The following is a 21,566-nucleotide window of genomic DNA, read 5'->3' on the forward strand; positions in this document are numbered from 1 at the left end:
CTGTTCTGTTAAATTTTGCTATTCTTACGGGGGTGAGATGATATCTCATAGTTGTCTTGATTTGCATCTCCCTCAGAGCTAGGGATTTTGAACATTTATTCATGTGCTTGTTGGCCATCTGAATGTCTTCTTTGGTGAAGTGTCTTTTCATATCCTGTGCCCATTTTTTATTGGATTATTTACCTTTATCTTGTTGTCGTGCTCAAGTATTTTATAAGTTCTAGATAAAAGTCCTTTATCTGACATGTCATTACCAAACACTTTTTGGCATGGGATATTTTTAATCTACCACGCTGGAAATGAAAAGGTGAGGGAAAGCGGGGTCACATTTATAGTTAAAAAGACCATTTCTAGATCCATCTTGAAATACAATGTTGTACTATCCTATTCATACACATACAACAAGGAAGACCTGTTAATACCACTATCAGTCAAATTTATGCACCGACAATCACAGCCAAAGAGGAGGAAATAGATGATTTCTACCAACTGTTGCCATCAGAAATCGATTGAGCATGCAACCAAAATACATTAGTAATAATGGGCGACTGGCTGGAATGCAAAGTTGAAAACAAGGAAGAAAGATCTGTAGTTGGAAAACATGGAGTTGGTGACAGAAATGAGTCTGGAGACAGAATGATAGAATTATGTACAATCAATGGTTTATTCATTGCAAATATCTTCTATAAGAAGTATAAATGGTGGCTATACACATGGACTTCTCCTGATAGCCTACACAAGAATCAGACTGATTACATATATGGGGGGAAAATTGTTGGAGACGCTTAATATCAGCTGTAAAATGTAGGCCAGGTGCTGATTGTGGAGCAGATCATCAACTACTTGTACGCAAGTCCAAACTGAAGCTAAAGAAAATCAAGTCAAATCCACAAGAATCCGAGTTTGGTCTTGAGACTATCCCTCCTGAATGTAAAGACCATCTCAGGAACACATCTGAGGCCTTGAATACTAAAGAGTGAAGACCAGATGAGCTGTGAGAGAATATCAGGAATATCATCCATGAAGAATGCAAAACGTCACTTCAAAGACGGAGGAAGACGAAAAGGCCAAAGTGGATGTCAGAAGAGATTCTGAATATTGCACTAGAGTGCTGAGAAGTCAAAGCAGAGGGAAGTAATAAAGATGTTAAGGAGCTGAATAGAAGATTTCAAAGGGAGCACGGGAAGACCAAGCAAAATGTCATCATGAAATGTGTAAAGAACTAGAGTTGGAAAATCAAAAGGGCCAAACTCATTCAGGTGTTGGTTTTTGCTTGTTTGTTTGTTTCTGATAACAAGTTTTATTTAAATAAGAGTTTAAATACATTACATAACATTAAAGCTGAAGGGGGTGGGGGAAGAACGAGTTGTTCCTTCACAGGGCATTGGGCAGATGTTTCTATCAAGCTGCAAGCTCCACAGCTAGCTAGGACTGATAAGTCAGCTTGTTCCCTTGTCAAAAGTTTAACTCTGAGGGGCGCTCTGGTGGCCTAGTGGCAAGAAGCTGTACTGCAATCCCAGAGGTACACGGTTCAAATCCACCAGATGCTGTGCCGGAGAAGGAGGGACAATTTCGTCCTGTACCTGTCAGATCTGATTTGATGGCACATGCACAAAAATAATAAAATTTAAAAAAAATAAAATAAAAAAAGTTTAACTCTGAAGTTTGCCTCACATCCTGGTGTTTTCTGGGACAGCCAAGGCTTCAGGATTATGTCTGGTCAGAAAGAACTAAGACCTTGGTGGCAAGCTAGATGTCCCATCTCACTCCTCAGCTCTGCCTGCCTTGCTGGGCTGAAGACACCAATGATCTTAATCGTCACTGATCCCTGGGACAGTTGTAAGGGTCTTCCTGCCATTTCTCTGTTGAATTCTTATATGGGTATAATCCTCAGTCCCAGTAGGAAGCAGGGCATCACCCTTACATGCATCAGCAAAGGGGTCAAAAGAGTGGAGGATATGGATAGCAGACATACCATACGATTCCTTTTCCTCAGTGGAAATGGCCTGCGGAAGAAGGTGGTGGGAGAAGGCGGGCAAGGGGTACGGAGTGAGCGTCGGGAAGCAAGGGGGCTCCAGAGGGAGGCAGCTCAGTCTTCAGAGGCAGCGGAGGCAGCAGCTCATTGATTGGGGCTTCATTCAGCATTTCTTAAGCTGAAGGAACTGAAGAACAAATTCAAGCCTCAAGTTGCAATACTTAAGGACGCTATGGGTAGAATGCTGAATGACCCAGGAAGCACCAAAAGAAGATAGAAAGAAAGGGAGCTCTGGTGGCCTAGTGGCAAGAAGCAGCACTGCCATCCCAAATAAGCACGCTTTGAATCCACCAGATGCTCCCTGGAGAAGGATCCAATGCAACAGTACACAAGAAGTGGGGAGGGAAAGTAATAAAAAAAAGAAGGAGTACACTGAGTCACTATACCAAAAAGGACCAGGAGGCAGTAGTCAGCAGACAGCAAGGAAACCCTGGATGGTTCAAAATCAGGAAAAGTATACACTAGGGATGCATCCTATCTCCATACCTTTTCAATCTATATGCAGAACAGATCTTCCAAGAGGCTGGGCTCTATGAGGAGGAATGTGGCATCAGGATTAGAGGAAGACTCATCAACAACCTGTGTTTATGCGTATGGCACAACCTTATTTGCCGAAGCTCAGGAGGACCTGAGGCATTTGCTAGAGAAGGTCAAGGACTGCAGCCTTCCATATGGATTGAAGCTCAATATCAAGAAAACAAAGATTCTCAAGGGGAACTCTGGTGGCCTAGTGGCAGGAAGCTGCAGTGCAATCCCAGAGGGGCGCTGTTCGAATCCACCAGATGCTCTGCTAGAGAAGGAGGGCCAGTCAGATCTGATTTGACGGTACACACACACACACACACACACACACACACACACACACTAAAATGAAATTAAAAAAAAGAAATATTCTCACCATTGGTTCAATTGACAGCAACATGATAGACAGTGAAGAGTTTGAGACTAACAGGTTTCTGCTTGCATGGATCCACAATCAACACTCTTGGTACTAGCAGCCAGGAAATTAAAAGACAAATTGCATTAGGGAAATCTGTCAGGGACCTCTCTCATTAGAGTGCTAAAGAGCAACAATATCAGTCTAGAGACTAAAGGGGCACCTGATCCAGGCCACAGTCTTGGCAATTCCTTGCTATGCATCAGAAAGATGGAAAATGACTAAGGATGATAGAAGAAGAATTGATACCTTTGAATTATGGTGCCATGGACTGTTAGGAGAGCAAACAGGTCTGTTCTGGAGAGGGTGAAACCAGGCTACTCCTTAGAGGCAAGGATTTTGAAATCTGACATACTTTGGACATGTTGCGAAGAGGGACCAGTCCTTGGAGAGTAACATCATGCTTAGAAGGGACAGAACAAGAGAGGAAGACTCTGGATAAGATAGATTGACTCAGTGACTGGGGTAAAGGGGGTAGGTGTATCAGAGACAATAAGATTGACTCAAAATAGAGCAGGGTTCAGAACTGTTGTACATAGAGTCACAAGCTACTCGAAGGCACATAACAAGAAGGAGCTGTGGTAAGAAGTTGCACTGTGAATCCACAGGCAGCTAGTTTAAATTTTTGAGTCAGTCTTCTAGAGAAGAATGGGCAATCTCCTCCAGTGAGATTTACTGTTTCTGAAAACCCACTGGACGGTCAGATTTGGTGAGTTCCAATTTGACAGTCCATAAAATAGCCAAGTGCCTACCACAAAACAAGGACACATAAATACCTATTAAGTAACAAACAAAAATATGAATCTGCCATTTTATATTTTAAAACTCACCAACTAATGAAGAACACAAGTTTCCCAACCTGAAAAGAAATATTTTAAATTCCCCCCCAAGATAAATTATCATGAAGTTTCCAAGCACCAGTGAGAAAGGAAATCATCAGCATGTCCATATCAAAGCATAGGGCAGGTAGAGGACCCAGGATAGCAGTGCATCCTAGCCCCAGCAGCACAACGATGCCGCTAGTTTATGATGCAGCACTCACTGCCTTCAAAACTGAGAGGATAGGAAGCCAAACCTAAAAATCGCTGCCTGGCCAAGTGATCAACTAAAAAGAGGTTGAGTAAGAAATGTGTTCAGATATGCAAGAGCCTCCAAATGTTCTAGTCTGGCAACCTGAAGGACGATGTGACACACACCCGGAAACAGGAAGGAAAGCCAAGAAGATGCAGGACTAAGAAAGCAAAGGATCTGAAAGAAAGTTTGGGGTGGGGGACGACAGGCAACCCCAAACAAACAACTCAACAGATAGATAAATTATCCGTAGATTGCAAAGGCATATGTGTGCATGTGAGGGGAGAGGGCTGCAAAAGAGCCAAATCTCCACTTTCTGTGTTGGAGGAAGTACAAGCACGGCATTCCTTAGAGCCAGCAATGGTGAAACTTCATCTCACATACTCTGAGCATATTGTCAGGATGGGCTGGTCAGGCTGGAAAAGGTGGAGGGTCATGGAAAGAGAGGAAGACCCCCGGCAAGATGCATGGGCACAGTGACTGTAACAGTGGGCTGGAACATATCGAGATCATGAGCATGGCCCAGGATTGGGCCAAGGTTAGATCTGTGGTTCATAGAGGCACTATGAGGAGTAGTGGACTCACAGTACCTAACAAAATAGGGTAAAGTCCACTAATAAAGACTGGGGGAGGGGGAGGAACATACTAACAAAATATTAAATAGGGGGGAAATTAACATAAAGTATATACTATGGTGAGGAAGGTGTCAAGATGATCTTTCTTTTTTTATTTAAATTTTTTTATTATTTGTGTGTGTACCATTAAATCAGATCTGACTGATACAGGAGGAGATTGTTCCTCCTTCTCCAGCACAGTATCTGGTGGGTTTGAACCATGCACCTCAGGGATTACAGTACAGCTTCTTGCCACTAGGCCACCAGAGCTCACCTAAAGATGATCTTTCTAAACTACAAAATGTTTAACTTTATTTCTTTATTCAAAATGGCTTAGTTTTTTTTTTTTAAATTGAGATTCGATAAATTTTTTAAAAGCCAAAAAATAAAAATAAAAATCCATATACATACTTTTGAACAACAGAAACTTCCTTGGATTTGTTAAGTAACAGCTTAGAATTCACAGCATATGTGACATTGGCATTATTACCATGTTTTCATAGATAATGTTTAAAGTGAGGAGAAAAATCCATTTAATTTTTTAAGAGAAAAAAAGATATGTGCTTGCGTTTGGAGAGTGTGTGGGGTGCAGTGGGGGTGGGGTGGGGTGGTGTTAGTTGAATGGACTGAATCATAGTGACCCTATGAATAACAGGTTGAAGCCCTGTTCTATCCTGTGTGATCATGTTCTCTGTCATGTTCAAGCCTCTGTGTGTGTGTGTGTGAACTTGATGACATCTAACAACAACATAAACCATTATTTACTGGCTAAATTACACTTCCAACTGAAGAAAACAAAAACAACATGATTATCTGTGGAGAACATTTTTCACAATCTGTTAGCATGCAGATTTTGGGAAGACTAGAATAGTGCCAATACAGAAACAAAGCCAACAAGCTTATTTAAAAGGATCATTGAGCATATAGAAATGAGATCTGTCCCAGACTCTGAACTCGTGCAAAAAGATTCAATCATAGTTTATGGAAACAAGTGCAGCACAGCACCCAGATCTGGTGGATTCTGACATGAATAGAAAACAGACAGGAAACTCGGGGGGGGGGGTCTCCAAGGAGCTGCAATGCTGACCCAAAATCTATGCCTCTCCAGTGGGTCAAATCCACCAGGAGTGCCTCAGGATGGGCATTTTAAGCCTCAGAGACCCACTGAGTGTCAGCTAAGGGTCAGCTCCAATTAGGTGACAATGAGCGAGAGTGAGTGAAGGAACAGGCAGGAGCACTTGTGGAATAGCAGTTAAACACTAGACTAATCCAAAGGCCAGAAGTTTGAATCCACCAGTAGTTCCATAGGAGGGAGATGAGGCAGTTTGCTTCTGTAAAGATTTATAGCTTTGGAAACCCTGGCATGGGGAAGTTTTACTCTGTCCTGTAGGCTTGCTAGGAGTTGGAATCAACTTGACAGGAGTGAAGTTTTGGATTTGATAGGAAGAAGATGGTGCTCACACAACATTCAAAGCTGCGTGCGTGGTCAGCCACCATCTTGGAGGAACTCATCCTGCCTGTTTTCTATTCAGATCAAAATCTTAGAAGCAAGAGTTGTGGGCTGTTTGTTTTGTTAGTTTTTTTTCCTTTCCTTAAGAGGGTAGGTTATTGTAGGGGAAGACCACAACCATACATCTTTATTTATTCTGAATGATAAAGGTGTTTCAGGCTTTTATGCTTGTAACTTAAAATGTGGTTATACTTTCCACAAATTATCTCTCATTGATTCCAGTTCTAACCATAACTTTTCTGGTCAGTCTCCCTCAGTAGGTGTTTTCATATAGAAACACAACTTGAACATCTTTTTGGGTTTTCATTTTTCTTTGTTAAAATGACATATCTTCACCCAATACACACTAAATAACAGCCTCTTAGTAATATTTTAGTGAATAGCATAAGAGTCTCAAATTCAGAGGTTATTTCTTTCCCCAATAGAAGAGTTTCTTAGGCAATGATTCAGTGGCTTGCGTCTTGCCTCACCCATTTCACCCAAGGCTCATGCAGTTCCAGGATTTTCCTGATGGGGGCAGCATTGTTTACGGCCCAGGTTTACCAGCTCCAGGGCTCAGCGCACAAGTGGACACCTACACAAATGCTCACAGAAAGGGTCAGAAACTCTCACCCTTGCTTCCTCTGATCCAAGTGCCTTATTGATCTCACTCAAGTTATCCAGCTGGGAGTTGCTCCAGCAAGGCAGAGAAAGCGGGAGGGCGTGCTACAGAGATGCTCCCCTGAGTGACAAAGTACTTGGAGTCTTTGAACTTCGTAATCCAGGCAGATGGGCTAAGGTCCCCCCTCCTGGATCTCGGCCAGAGTTATGACACGTGCAGCCAAGCAGAGAAGGAGGCCGGGAGAGGGAATTGCTCATCCAGGCCGGCTCTCGAGGGCGCCACCTAGCGAGTAGATGAGACCTCACACTTGACAGATCTGCATTAGGCATCCCTGGGATGACAGTTAAAGGTAGCTGGATGCTGCAGACACCACTGCCAAGCAGCGCCCATAGCCTGCAGTCCTTACCACAGATGAGTTGGCTGTTCCCTTTTCCACTTTCAACCCAGTAGTTGAAAACTGTCAAAAACTTATCACTGTTTAGTCAGAACCAACTCCTAGCTGACCCTCCATTGATTTTCCAAGGCGATTGATTACACAAGAGGAATTGCCAACCTTCTTTCCTGCGGAGCTGCTGCTGCTGTTGGATTTGAACCTCCAGAGTAGCATGGTCTTCTGGTTATGGGTTAGCAGAGTAACTCTCTACCGCACACGCCACCAGAGTCCTCTTGAGACTGAGCAGGGACTCTCAAAATCCTATTTCCTTTTCCCTTCCTCCTTTTAATCTATTGTTTAACAATCACGAGTGTTCAGAAAAGTTGTGAATACGGTTCAGAGACATTTTTCTTTCCAGGACAATTTGAAAGTAGTTGCTAACTGGTATCTCAGCATCCCTGAATCCTCTGCTGTGATTCCCACCCTGCAACTCGCCCCCCCCCACCCTTATTCTCCTATATTGCCGGGCTACAGATGTCAAAATCTGGACATTAACAATGATACCTGACTACCACCTGGCTCTCGGGCACCATTCAAGTTTTATCAGTGTTCAGAAGGATCTCTTCCACAACAAAAACGCCAGGCATTGTGTTTGGTTGTCTGGTGTCGTCACTGTCTTCTTTCATCTGGCGTGTGTGTGTGTGTGTGTGTGTGCGCGCGCGCGCGCGCGCGCCATCAAATCGTATCTGACTCGTACAGGAGGAGATTGTCTCTCCTTCTACAGTGGAGCATCTGGTGGATTCGAACCATATACCTCTGAGATTGCAGTACAGCTTCTTGCCAGTAGGCCACCAGAGTTCCTGGAACACTTTTTTGGTCTTGATTTTCACAGCCATGGCATTTTTGAAGATTCAGCTCAGTTATGCTGCAGATGTCCAGCTGTTGGCTGTCTGCTGTTTCATCAGCTCCATGGGTGGTACAGAGGGTTTAGGTTCAACTACAGCTTGAAAAGGAGCTTTGGTGGCAAAAAAGCTGTGCTGCAATCCTGAAGGCAAGCAGTTCAAATCCACCAGCTGCTCTGAAGGAAAAGGATGGATGGTCTTCTCCAGTGCAATTTACTGCCTCTGAAAACCTGCAGGAGGGTCTGCTATGAGTTGATTTGACTCGACCACACACACAGCAATGACCTTATAAGTTGGTGGTTCAAGCCCGTCCCTCAGCAGTGCCACAGAAGAAGGGCCTGGAGACCTGCTTCTGGAAAAATCACGGCCATGAAAATCCTAGCAAGTAGTTCTGACACACATGAGTTGAAATCAACTCAACAAGAATATATTTTATCATATATAATGTATATATTAGACAACTCGATGGCACATAACAGCAACAACAACAACAACAATTAGTTTATAATAATATATAATATTATTCTAATACAGTAATTTAGAATATACATTCAGTGTGTCCACAGGTTATGCACTTTTGGCAGAAATACCATAAATGACAAAATTGTATTCTTCTTATTGCATCCTGTCAGGCAAAGCATAATTTAAATTGACCATTCTTTTTTTTTTAAATAAATAAAATTTTATTTTGTGATTTTAAGTACATTTACAGAGAAGTTGTTAAGAAAGAAATGGAATGCGTAAATATTGATATACTTGGTATTGGCAAAGTGAGATGGCTTGGTATGGGACATTTTGAATCAGGTGATCATGTGGTCTGCTATGCTGGAGTGAAAAGGTGAGAAAAAAATGGATTCATAATTAAAAAAGTCATTTCTAGGTCCATCATGAATACAATGTGGTGAGCGACAGGATAATATCCATACACATACAAGGAAGTCCAGTGAATACCACTATCATTCAAATATATGCACCGACAACTAGAGCCAAAGAAGAGGAAATTGAAGATTTCTACCAACTTTTGCACTCAGAAATCAATCAAACATATAATCGACATGCATAGATAATAATGGGTAACTGGAACGCACAAGTTGGGAACAGGGAAGAAGGATCAGCAAGTGAAAAACATGGACTCTGTGTTAGAAATTAGGCTGGAGATAGAATGATAGAATTCTGAACATTTAATGATTTATTAATTGCAAATACCTTTTATAAGAAACAAAACACAGTCTATACACATGGATTTCGCCTGATGGTATGCTTAGGAATCAAATAGATTACATTTGTGTAAAGAATCGCTGGAGAAGCTCAATATCAGCTGTGAAAACCAGGCCAGGTGCTGATTGTGGGATAGACCACCAACTACTCATATGCAAGTTCAAGCTGAAGTTGAAGAAAATGAAATCAAATCCACAGGAACCAAAATTTGACCTTAAGTCTATCCCACTCGAATTTCAAAACCATCTCAGGAACAGGTTTGAGTCCTTGAGCACCAATGAGAGTAGACCAAATGAGCTCTGGGAGGATATCAAGAATATCATCCAGGAAGAATGCAAAAGATCATTACAAAGGCTGAAGAGGAAGACCAAGATGGATGTCAGATGAGACTCTGAATATTGCATTAGAGCTCCGAGAAGCCAAAGCTAAAGGAAGAAATCAAGAAATTAAGGAGCTGAACAGAAAATGTCAAAGGGCAGCTCGAGATGACACAGCAAGGTATTATAATGAAATATGTAAAGAGCTGGAGTCAGAAAATCAAAAGCATTTCTTAAGCTGAAGAAATTGAAAACCAAATTCAAGCCATGAGTGGCAATATTTAAGGATGCTTTAGGCAAAGTATTAAATGATACAAGAAGCATTAAAAGAAGATGAAAGGAATATACAGAGTCACTGTACCAGAAGGAATTGGCTGACACAGAAGGATTTCATGAAATAATGTATGAACAAGAGATCGTGGTGATGAAGGAGAAAGTTCAAGTTGCTCGAAAGAATTGGAAAAAAAAACACAGCTCCAGGAGTTGACAGCATACCAATTGACATATTTCAACAGACACTCCCCTGGATGTGCTAAGTTGTGCCAAGAAATCTGGAGGACAGCCAGCTGGCCAGCTGACAGGAAGAGATTGATATTTGTTCCTATTGCAAAGAAAGGTGTGACAGTGTGGAAATTATTAAACAATATCATTAATATCACATGCAAGCAAGATTCTGCTGAAAATTATCCAAAAAAGATTGGAGAAAAACATCAGCAGAGACCTGCTAGATATGCAGACCGGGTTTAGAAGAGGTGATGGTACTAGGGATATTATAGCTAATGTTAGATGGATCTTGGCAGAAAGTAGAGAAAACCAGAAGAATGTCTATCTGTGCTTGATTGACTATGCAAAGGCTTTTGACTGTGTGCATCACAAGCTATGGCTGACTCTGAGAAGAATGAGAATCCCAGAACGTTTAATTGTGCTTATGCGAGACCTATACTTGGACCAAGAGGCAGTTGTCAGAACAGAGCAAGGAGACCCTTCATGATTCAAAATTGGGAAGGATGTCTGCCAGTGATGGATTCTGTCATACGTTTAACAATCTGTATGCAGAACAGATCATCTGGGACACTGGGCTGTACGAGGAGGAATGTGGCATCAGGATTGGTGGAAGATTCAACAGCCTGTGTTATGCAGATGACACAACCCTGCTTGCTGAAACTGAGGAGAACCTGAAGCGCTTGCTGCAGAAGGCCAAAGACTGCAGACTTCAATATGGATTGAAGCTCAACATCAAGAAAACAAAGATTCTCACCATTGGGTCAATTGGCAGCATCAGTATGGATGGTGAAGAGATTGAGATAATTAACAGTTTTAGTTTGCTTGGCTCCACAGTCAACATCCTTTCTACCAGCAGTGAGGAAATAAAGAGATGAATTGCACTGGGAAAGTCAGCTGTCAAGGACCTCTACAGAGTACTGAAGAGCAATGATGTCAGGCTGGAGACTAAGGTGTGCCTGATCAGGGCTATGGTCTTCGCAATTGCGTGCTATGTATTGGAGAGCTGGACAGTAACTAGGGAAAATAGAAAGAGAATTGATGCCTTTGAGCAGTGGTGCTGGAGAAGAGTGTTGAATATACCATGGACTACTAGGAGAACAAACAGGTTTGTCCTGGAGAGGGTGAAGCCGAAATGCTTCTTGGAGTTAAGGATTCTGAAGCTTCGTCTGACATACTTTGGGCATGTTGCAAGGAGGGACTGGTCCTTGGAGAGAGACATCATGTTTGGGAGAGTGGAGGGATGGCGCAGGAGAGGAAGACCCTCGATGAGATGGATCAATTCAGTGATTGGGGTAGTGGGAGTAAGTGTGTCAGAGATAGTGAGGTTGGGACAGGATAGAGCAGGGTTTAGGGCTCTGGTACATAGGGTCGCTATTAGTCACAAGTGACTCGGCGGCACATAACAATAACGAAGTTAGACTTTCATTCATTCATTGTGCGTTTTACCCCTCCCCCTCCCTTCTTGCTCTAAATTGACCATTCTTTCAATTCCATTTAATTACAGTCTCTTCTACTGCAAAGTTACTCTCCATCCTTGACTCCAGCCCCTTGGGGATGCCCTCCTCTCTCTGCTTTAGCTATGACACCTTGCACCAGGCCACCTGTCACGTGAATACCCTTCTCATCCTGCTGGGTCTCTAACACCCTCTCTGGGTCACCTCCTCTCTTCTGTCACTGTTGTCCCTGGTTGATGCAGTGGCTAACCCAATGGTCAGTGGTCTGAACCCACCAACTTCTTCATGGGAGGAAAAAATATGACAGTCGGCTTCAGATAAGATTCACAGCCCTGAAAACTATGGGCAGTTTTACTGTGTCCTATAGAGTCCTATAGGGTGAGCCCTGGTGTGTAGCTCTGTAAGGAGTTGAGGTGGTTTTCTGGTGGCTTGATTCCTCAGTTCTAAGGGAGAAAGATGGGCCATTTCCTCCTGTGCAATTTACAGCCTCAGAGAACCCTCTGGAGAGCCACCTGACTTGACGGCAGTGAGTACGAGCAGCACAGTGGCACAGGGCCACTGACGGCTCTAGGACTGAACTGTTCAGGAAGAGGAAGGAGGGGGATGGGAAGAGGACACACCAGCATTCACAGTTAACAAATTAACAAGCATGATGAGTGGTGATAATAGTTCGCACTCATGAGTGCATCCCATGTGGCAGGCACCATCTCCGAGCTTGAAACATATTAATTAGCTCATTTAATTTTCATAACCACCTGTTATGGAGTGAACTGCATTCCTCTCAGAAGATATCTTGAACCCTTAACTTCCTGTAACTAGGAATGTGGCTTTATTTGGAAGAAGAGCTTTGCAGATGCAATCAGTTAGGATGAAGTCTTCCTAGGATGGGGTGGATCTTAATCCAGATATAACTCGTTGTTGTTAGGTGTCCATAGCGACCCATAGCGACCTTGTGAACAATGGATCTGAACCCTGTCCTGTCCTGGGCCGTCCTCACAGCTCCTGACTCACTCGAGCTCGTTTCTGCAGTCACTGGGTAAGTCCACCTGGATTAGGGTCTTCCTTTCCTTCGCTGACCCTCCACCGTTTCAAATGTGAAAGATATAAGCAGTGTTCTTACATAGAAAATAGACAAAGACAGAAAGGTGCAGAGAAGATAGTTATGTGAAGACCAGAGGCAGAGATGGGCGCCTTGCTGCACTGAGCAAAGGCCTTTACAGAAGTGGAATTCCTCATCCTTCCACCACGGGGCCACGCTACGTTTGGGCTTCCAGAAACTGGGAGAGACAGAATCTTCCCTTTAAAGCCGTCAGAGGAAGTATGGCCAGACCTACATGCTGAATTCAGATTTCTATCTTCTACGCAAGAGAATAAATTCTGTTCCTTTGAGTCATAGAGCCTGTAGCCTTTGAATTGAATCTGACTCATAATCACTTAATAGAACAGAGCAGAACTGTCCCCTAAGATTTCCAAGGGTGAAATCTTTAAGGAAGCCCCACTTCTTCCTCCTAAAGAGTGATCAATGGGCTCAAATAGCTGACCTCTGCCTTCCAGCCGCCTGCTCATCTGTTATTCCACAGGATCCTTTCTTTTTTTAAAATTTTATTATTTTGGTGTGAGTGTACCGTCAAATCAGATCTGACTGGTACAGGAGGAGATTGTCCCTCCTTCCCCGGCAGAGCATCTGGTGGATTCGAACCGTGCACCTCTGGGATTGTAGTTGCAGCTCCTTGCTACTAGGCCACCAGAGCTCCCCACCACAGGATCCTTTCTAAATCCTCCTATTTGTGAGGGATTGTGACATACATCACCCATGGAGGAGGCACTGCTATTAGCCTCAATTCACGGAGAAAACAGAAACGTCAGTTCAGCAAACCGGAAGATCCAGGGTTTCAGCCCCATGATGTGACTCTCAGCGTCCTGCTGGAATATTCTGAAGTGGTGGTGTGCTTGGTTCGAATCTGCCAGCAACTCAATTTGGAGAAAGTTGGCCAGTTTCCTCCCGTTAAGATTTACATCCTTTAGCATGGTCCCTGCGCAAGGACGACACACAAATTTGTGAAACGGTCCATATTTTTTAAGAAAAAAAATATTTACATCCTTAGGAACCTGACGGAGGGTCACTGGGGGTCAGAATCAGTGAGTTTTAAATGTGGATCTAGAAAAACTGACTTCAACTAAACACTTCAGTCCATTCTAGCTTCTGTCCATCAATAACCTCCATGTTAAGACTTCGCCTAATGGGTAGACAGCAGTCCGATCAGCCAGCAGCTGACCACTCCTTGGAAATATTCATTTTCTCTCTGCAGCCCTGGCCACCTGCCTTCAGGCATTCTGACCAGGTCCTATTCTCTCTCCCTCTTTGCATTTGAATTCTTCGAAGTTTGGATCTGAGCTCACTTCTCTTTCCATCCCAGGTTCATACCTCTCCTGTGCCTTTAAACAACACAGCGCACTATATCCTTATTTTCTTTTTAATCCATACGTCTCTGTAGCCTTCCACGCTCCTACCCAACAGCTTACATGGCACATGTGCTGCTATTCTCTCGGGGGTTGCGAATGCAACCGATCCAAAACGAAGCTATTGATTGTCCTTCCTGAAAGCCTCTGCCTCCTCAATATTCCTCAAAGGCCATCAGTCCTCGTGTCCCTGACTGAGAACCATTCCTGATTCTCTTTCCTGGCTCGTTCTGCCCCTCTCCCATTCCGTCCACAACTGTCCATTATTATTGATTCTTGTTCCAAAATGTTCCTTGAAAGCTGGCCACGTTTCACCACTCTTTCCACTCAGTCCTGAGCCACTGTTGTTTCTTCCCGGAACTCCTGCAACACCCCGTGTCAGTGTCCTGCTTCATTCTTGCTGCTGCCCTATTCCTTCCCCAGCAGTCAGTAATTTAGGAAGCACACAGTCAAGCCGTATTACTTCTACTGTTCATAATCGTCAGCTTCTCTCCAGACTTAGAATAAAGTTTTGAGAACTTCCTATCTATAACAGGGTATCCCTGCTCCACACAGCTGAGCCCAGACCTGCTTGTCCAACCCCATTTCCTCGCACCCACTGCCCTACAACAAAGTTGCTCTACTGGGTTCCTGCTAGGAGCCTCTGACCCCAGGACCTTTGTAGATGAGATTTCCTTCCCTGAAGCACTCTTCCTCCTTCAAGTCTTCTGTCTAATGTGTACACATCCTTCAGGCCACAGCTCAGATGTCACATCCTCAGGGAAACACTCCACTCTTGACCTAAATCCCCAGTGGCTCATTGCTCTCTCATAGGGCTTGCCACATTCTTCACAGATTTCTTCATGTTTACAAAGAGCACATTCACTTGTACGCTAATTGGATCAATAAAATGCTGGCATGCTACTAGGTTCAGGCCTCAGACTTCTCTGGATTTTTTATCTCTAGGTCAAGGGTTCTCAAAGGGGAGGGAGGCAGGATCCCCCCCACCCCCACCCTGCCCCAGAGGACACTAGACAAAGTCTGGAGACATTGTTGATTGGTGTTCTAGGAGGGAGCTTACCACTGACATCTAGTGGGTCAGGGTTGCTGCTAAAACCCTTCAAATGCACAGGTTATTTGGCGGCCCCCAAAATAGACAGTTGTCCTGCCCCAGATGTGCAGTAGTGCTGAGACTCAGAAACCTTCCCTAAGTGGTCTCATGAATGTCCATGGTTTTAAACGCTATCCTTACACTGGTTTCTCCAAGAAACAAATATGTCTTAAAGGAAGTACAGCCAGGGTGCTTCTTAGTGGCAAGAGTGGTGAGAGCTCATTTGGCATATTTTGGGCATATTGTCAGGAAGGACCAGTCCTTGGAAAAAGACATGTTTGCGAGGGTGGAGGGTCACTGAAGGAGGAGAAGACCTTCAATGAGATGGGCTGACACAGTGACTGTAACACTGGGCCCAGGAATAGCAGAGATGATGAGGATGGCACAGGCGGGTGGCAAGGTTCAGATCCACTGTTCACAGCGCTCTGAGGTGGAGTCGATTCAATGACACCTAACAACAACAAGATGCTGGTTCAGTCATTGACATCAAGTAGTGACCGACTCAGAGCTGACCCTCCAGACGGTTTTCAGAATCTCTAAATTATGCAGAAGGGGATTGATCACCTTTCTCCCTCAGAGAAGCTGGTGAGTTCAAACCGTCTCTCTGTGGGATAACCAGGCAACTCCCTTTCCATGAGGGCCCCAGAGCTCTCTCAAAATGTTGGTAAGTCCCAAATTTCTCCCTCCCACTCGGGCCTGGAATTCCAGATTCTTATATCAAACTTCCTTGTTGACACCGCAGCTGGGTGTCTAACCGCACATCAGACTTAACACATCTAAAACCCAACTTCTGCTTTCTCTTCACTTGATCCGTCACAGCAAATTATGGCTGACATTGAGAAGACTGGGAGTCCCGTACACCTAATTGTCTTCATGGGGAACCTATACCTACACCAAGAAGCTGTTGTTCGAATAGAGTGAGAACAATGCATGGTTTAAAATCAGGGCGGGGTATTCAGGGCTGTATCCTTTCTCCTTACCTGTTCAATCTGTATTTCAAGCAACTCAATCATTTGAGAAGCTGGGCTTTATGATGAAGAATGTGGCTTCAGGATTAGAGGAAGATGCATCAACAATCTGCGTTATGCAGATGACACAATCTTACTCATTGAAAGTGAAGACTTGAAATGCTTGCCGGAGAAGATAAAAAATTAGAGCCTTCAGTAAGAATTATATCTCAACATCAAGGAATTGGAAAGAAGAAGGGGGAAAAAATCTGCACCATTGGACCAATGGGCAGCATCATGATAGATGGGGAAAAGATTGAATCTGTTAACAATTTCCTCTTACTTGGATTCACAATCAACACTCTTGGTACCACCAGCCAAGAAATCAAAGGATGTGTGGCACTGGGAAAATCTGTTATTAAGGATGTCTCCAAAGAGCTGAAGAGCAATGATGTCAGTTTGAAGGCTAAGGGACACCTGATCCAAGCCATGGTCTTTTGAATTACTTTCTATGCCTCTGAAAGTTGGGCAATGACTAAGCATGACAGAGTAATTGATGCTTTTTAGTTGCAGTGTTAAAGAAGAATACTGAATGTCCCATGGATTGCCAGAACAACGAAGAAATATGCCTCAGAGAAAGTGAAACCATGGTGCTGCTTGGAAACAAGGATAGTTTGAAGCATAAATGTTGGCATGTTGTTATGTAGGGACAGTTCCTGGAAAAGAACATCATGTTGGGAAAGGTAGGGGGTCAGAAAAAGAGAGGAAGACCCTCCCTCAACGAGATGGGCTGGCACAGTGAATGTAACAAAGGCTCGTGTCCATCCAAGATGGTGAGGGTGGCACGGAGAGGGCAGGGCTCAGCTCCATGGTTCACAGGGCCACTTTGAGTCACAGTTGACTTGAGGACACAACAACAAATGCACAGGCTAAGAAAAAACCCCAAATAAAAAAAAAACCCAGAGGCATTCTGGACTTTTCTTTCTCTACCATTCTTCATTCATCAAACCCATTAGCAAATTATTCCGGTAACTCCCTCAAAACAGGATAAATTTTGACTACTTTCCACCACTCCCTTGCTACCATTGTAGTCTGAGCCTCCACCATCTCTTGCCTGAGAACTGAACGTCCTTTTGTCATTGTCCTCACCTTCCACCTCTATTCTCAGCCCAGCAGCCAACATACTCCTACAAACTCCAAGTGGACTGTGCCACGCTTCTGCCTCAAAATCTCCAATAGTTTCTCATGTTGCATAGACTGAGACAGCCCACTGCTGTTGTGTGGATTCTGACTCACAGGGACCCTTCACGTGGTTTCCAAGGCCACGGATCTTTACGAGAGAAGGGAGACTGCCCACCTTTCTCCTGCTGGTGAACTCAAACCATTAGCCTTCAAACTGACAGCCCAACAACACTGCACCACCAGGTACTTAGAGTGGACTTCCGGTGCTCTCTTAGACCGACACCCCTCCACTCTCTCTCTTACTCACTTCATCCCACATACAGCAACTTTTTGTTAATCTTCAAACACATGAAGAATGCTAATACCTTAGATCCTTTCCAGCGACTGGTCCCTCTTCCTGTGATACTTTCTTCTAGACAGCTATGTGGTTTTGCTTTCTCACTTCCTCTAAGTGTCTCTCTAAAAGGCATTTCTCCATGAAGTCTTCCTGTACCATTCTATATGAAACAGGCATCCCTCCCACCCCACACTTCCTAGATTCCTTGCGTGGCTTTATTTTTTTGTCCTGAAGACTTCCCACCATATCTTATATATTTACTTCTTTATTTATTAATGATCTGTGTCCTTTCTCAAGAGGGAAGAACAAGAATTTTTTTAAAAAAAGAGCAAGGAATTTTTTTTAAAAAATTGCTTGGAGTTGATGCTGACTCATGGCAACCCTGCATGTTGCAGAGTAGCTCTCCACAAGGTCTTTGATGCCGTGATCTTTGAAAACAAATCACCAGGCCTTTCTTCCAAGGCATCTTGTGTAGAGTCAAAGCACCAGCCTTTCAGTTGGTAGTCAGAGCTTATACCATTTACACCACCAGTCCCTCCCAAAGCAGAAAATTACCTATATCTATACCTATACCTTTATCAATACCTATCTATCTATCATCTATCTATATCTTATGTCCAACACATTTCTTACAGTAGATAGAGCAGAATTATGCTTGTTCATTGAAGGAATAAATATTATCACTAGTTCATAGATGAGTAACTTGGACTCAGGGACTTTAATTATCTCACTCAAATGAAATTTCTTATTTTTTAAATTTATTATTATTATGATGTGTGTACCGTCAAATCAGATCTGACTGGTACAGGAGGTGATTGTTCCTTCTTCAGCAGAGCATCTGGTGGGTTTGAAGTGTGCACCTCTAGGATTGCAGTGCTGCTTCTTGCCACTAGGCCACCAGAGCTCACTGAAATTTCTTACTGATGTTCAAAACACTTGTTGCTCCAAGTGCCCATCACCAAATGAATAGATAGAAAAACAGTGGTATATTCACACAATGGGATACTATGCAGCACTGAAAAACACCAAAGTTGTAAAACATTGCACAACATGGGGAACCCTGGAGGACATCACACTAAGTGAAATAGCTCAAGTCACAAAAGAATAAAAACTGATTAGAATCTCTGTTATGAAGCAGGTCTGACATGGGGGCATTGGGAGGAGAATAAGAGTAGATAGATAATGACCATTGCATTGGAACAGATGAAAGAAAGAACTATCTAAAGTGAATATATGATTAGGAATTATACATATGACAACAGCCCAGAATAAGAGGTATATCATTGCAAAGAAGACTGGGGAGGGGGCTGAGGGGAGGTAATTGTGCAACAATGAATGAATATTATTTTAAAAAAATGAACTGGAGGAGGGGTAAAGAAGAGCAAGGGGGTAAAATGGACAACAATGACTGAATGAAAATCTAACTTCTTTGTAAATGTTCATTAAAATCCCAATTAAAATACAATTTTACTTAAAAAAAAAACAGCAAGCAAAACCCTTGTTGCCGTCAAGTCGGAACTGACTCGTACCTCCCCCTCTGGAAAGTTTTCAGAGGCCGTAGACCGCACGAGAAGAGATTGCCTTTCTCCCTAGCGATTATGTCATCTGAACTCTGCTAATAAACACTCATTGCCTTCAAGTTGGAACCAGCTTGTCCCTGACCCCCTCAGCAGGTTTTCAGAGGATGTCTGCCCACCTTTCTCCCACATAGCAGCTGGTGGATTCGAAGGCTGGTGTCTCTGGGGTGGCAGCGCCAAGGACTGGTCCCTCCTTACCACATGCCCAATATGTGAGATGAAGTTTCATCGTCTTCACCTCAAAGGAGCATGTTGGTTGCATTTCTTCCAATATCTGTTTGTCCTCTTGGCTGTCCATGGATAGATATTCGGTGCTCTTCTCCAGCACCACAGCTCAAAGGCATCGATTCCTCTTCTGTCATCCCTATTCATTGTCCCAATTTCCGATGCATAGGAAGTAATTAAAAATGGCTTGAATCGGTCCTTAAATGGATATTGTTCCTGGAGCTCCCTTGCGATTGTATACTTTTGAGTCAGAACCAACTCATCGCTGACCCTCCAGTGGGTTTTCAGAGGCAGTAAATACCATGGGAGGAGACTGCTTATTTTTCTCTGATGGAGCAAATGATGAAGCCAAACCATGTGGTTTTGGGTTGGCAGTACAACTCCTTGCCACTAAGCTAGATAGCGCCCCAAGGTGCTGTCAAATCAATGTTGGACTCAGAGTGACCCCATTGGGTTTTCTAGGCAGCAATCTTTATGACAATAGATCACCAGGTGCTTCTTCCAAGGAGCCAACATGTATTAGAACCCCAGCATTTCAGCTAGCAGTTAACAGCGGAGCCATTGCACCACCAGGCCTTCTTACATGAAATACAAACAAACGAACAAACAAAACTCCACAACAGCTCACTCCGCTCGAATCAGAACCGACTCACAGCTGATCCTGCATTGGGTTTCCAAGGCTATGAATTGCATGGCAGGAGACTGGCCATCATCTTCATTCCCTGGAGCTCTCATGGATTTGAACCCTCAGAGCAGTGTGACCTTTGGGTTGGCAGCACAATCCGTACAGGCTGAGACATCTGAGCTCCTTCGTTTTCTCCCCTCAAAACCACAGTTCACCTGGAGCTGTGGATCACCTCTTGATGTTCCCTCAGAGGAAGGAGGAAGCAGAGGAGTGAGGGTATGGGGATTTGGAGAGACGTCAGTGTTTAGTTTGATAAGAAAGGATCTGCAACCATACAAGGGCTTCAAGGTTTGGAGAGAAAGATGTCTGAATGACAGAGACTGGCTGAGCCCCCCTTGGAAGCACTGGGCACTGGGGCTCCCAGTTCCTCTGGATACAGGGGAACCACACCCAGCCTTGGACCCTGCTGCCTCAGGGATGCCAACAAAGCAGCTCCCAGCCATTGGCTCAGAGGTCACACCTGTAACTACCCCCAGTGATCCCGGCGAGGGAGCCCACATTGCCACCCCGCCCTGGACACTCAAGTCCAGCCCACTTCCTCGGGGCACTGGGACTTACTCTGCCATTCGGTTGTGGAGATCATGCCGTAGTCTGCCTGGGGGGGCCTTCCGGGTCGGAGCTGACAGGTGGTGAGGATTGGAGAGGACCGAGCTTGTACATGCTGATGACAAACTGACCCTTGGTAAGTTGTGAAATGGGCCTCTGGTCAATCATTAACGTGCAGCTGCTTAAAGCCACAGCCTCCCTTTACCTGGCTTTTCCCAGAGGCCACTGCTTCCTTTCCTATATCCTGTCCACCTGAGAAGGCACCATCCATCTGGTCCTTCCCACTGCCCCTTCACAGCCTGAGGCTGAATCCAGCTGCTTTTATCTCTACAAAACGTGGACTGTAATACGGGCAATGGAGGTCTCAGGAGTACCCAGGACGTTTGGCTTGCTGGAGGGTATGGGAAGTATTTAGAGTCTATGTATCTCTATTTTTGTTTGTCCCTCCTATTTTTATTGTACTTTGAAAGTTACAAAGCAAATTGATGTTTCATTCATGCACACACATTGTTCTATAATATTAACATAAATATCCACTATGTCACCCACTTTTCCCACTTCCTCCCTATAATTCTGATTTCCACTCATCCTTCTAGCCCTGTTCTGTGCCTTCTTTTCCTTTAGGGACATTGTGCTGACCATCCCCTTATATCTTGCCTTTTCCTTTACCCAAATGGGTGTCTATTTTCTAGATACTAGTTTTTACTGCCCTCTTCGCCCCTTCATCTCTGCTAACCATCCAAGAATCATTCTACCTGTGTATAACCCGCTCTTTATCTTTTAATAATAGTGATTTTCTGCAATATTTGCCCATTTGAGACTGACTCGCTCAAGGGAGCCCAGTGGGTAAAAACCTGTGCTGCCGAACCAAAAGCCAGTCAGTTTGTTCGGCTCCACAGTCAACACTCTTGGCACCAGCAGTCAGGAAATCAAAAAGCGTATCGCGATGGGAAAGTCTGCTGTTAGGGACCTCTCTAAAGT

At 44.0% G+C, this 21,566-nt stretch overlaps 1 protein-coding gene across 1 annotated transcript in view; it reads right to left on the bottom strand.

Moving 5' to 3' along the window:
• Positions 1-20,757, bottom strand: part of GOLT1A (golgi transport 1A) — a 36,580-nt gene extending 15,823 nt beyond the window's left edge. The window contains exon 1 of the mRNA XM_006887897.1: positions 20,598-20,757. Coding sequence (XP_006887959.1) covers positions 20,598-20,622 — 25 coding nt within the window. The 5' untranslated portion in view covers positions 20,623-20,757. The remainder of the gene's footprint in view (positions 1-20,597) is intronic.
• Positions 20,758-21,566: the final 809 nt, after the last annotated feature.

This window comes from Elephantulus edwardii, unplaced genomic scaffold (genome assembly GCF_000299155.1).
Source record: "Elephantulus edwardii isolate Elephantulus edwardi_28Jun2011 unplaced genomic scaffold, EleEdw1.0 scaffold00063, whole genome shotgun sequence".
Lineage (NCBI taxonomy): Eukaryota > Metazoa > Chordata > Mammalia > Macroscelidea > Macroscelididae > Elephantulus > Elephantulus edwardii.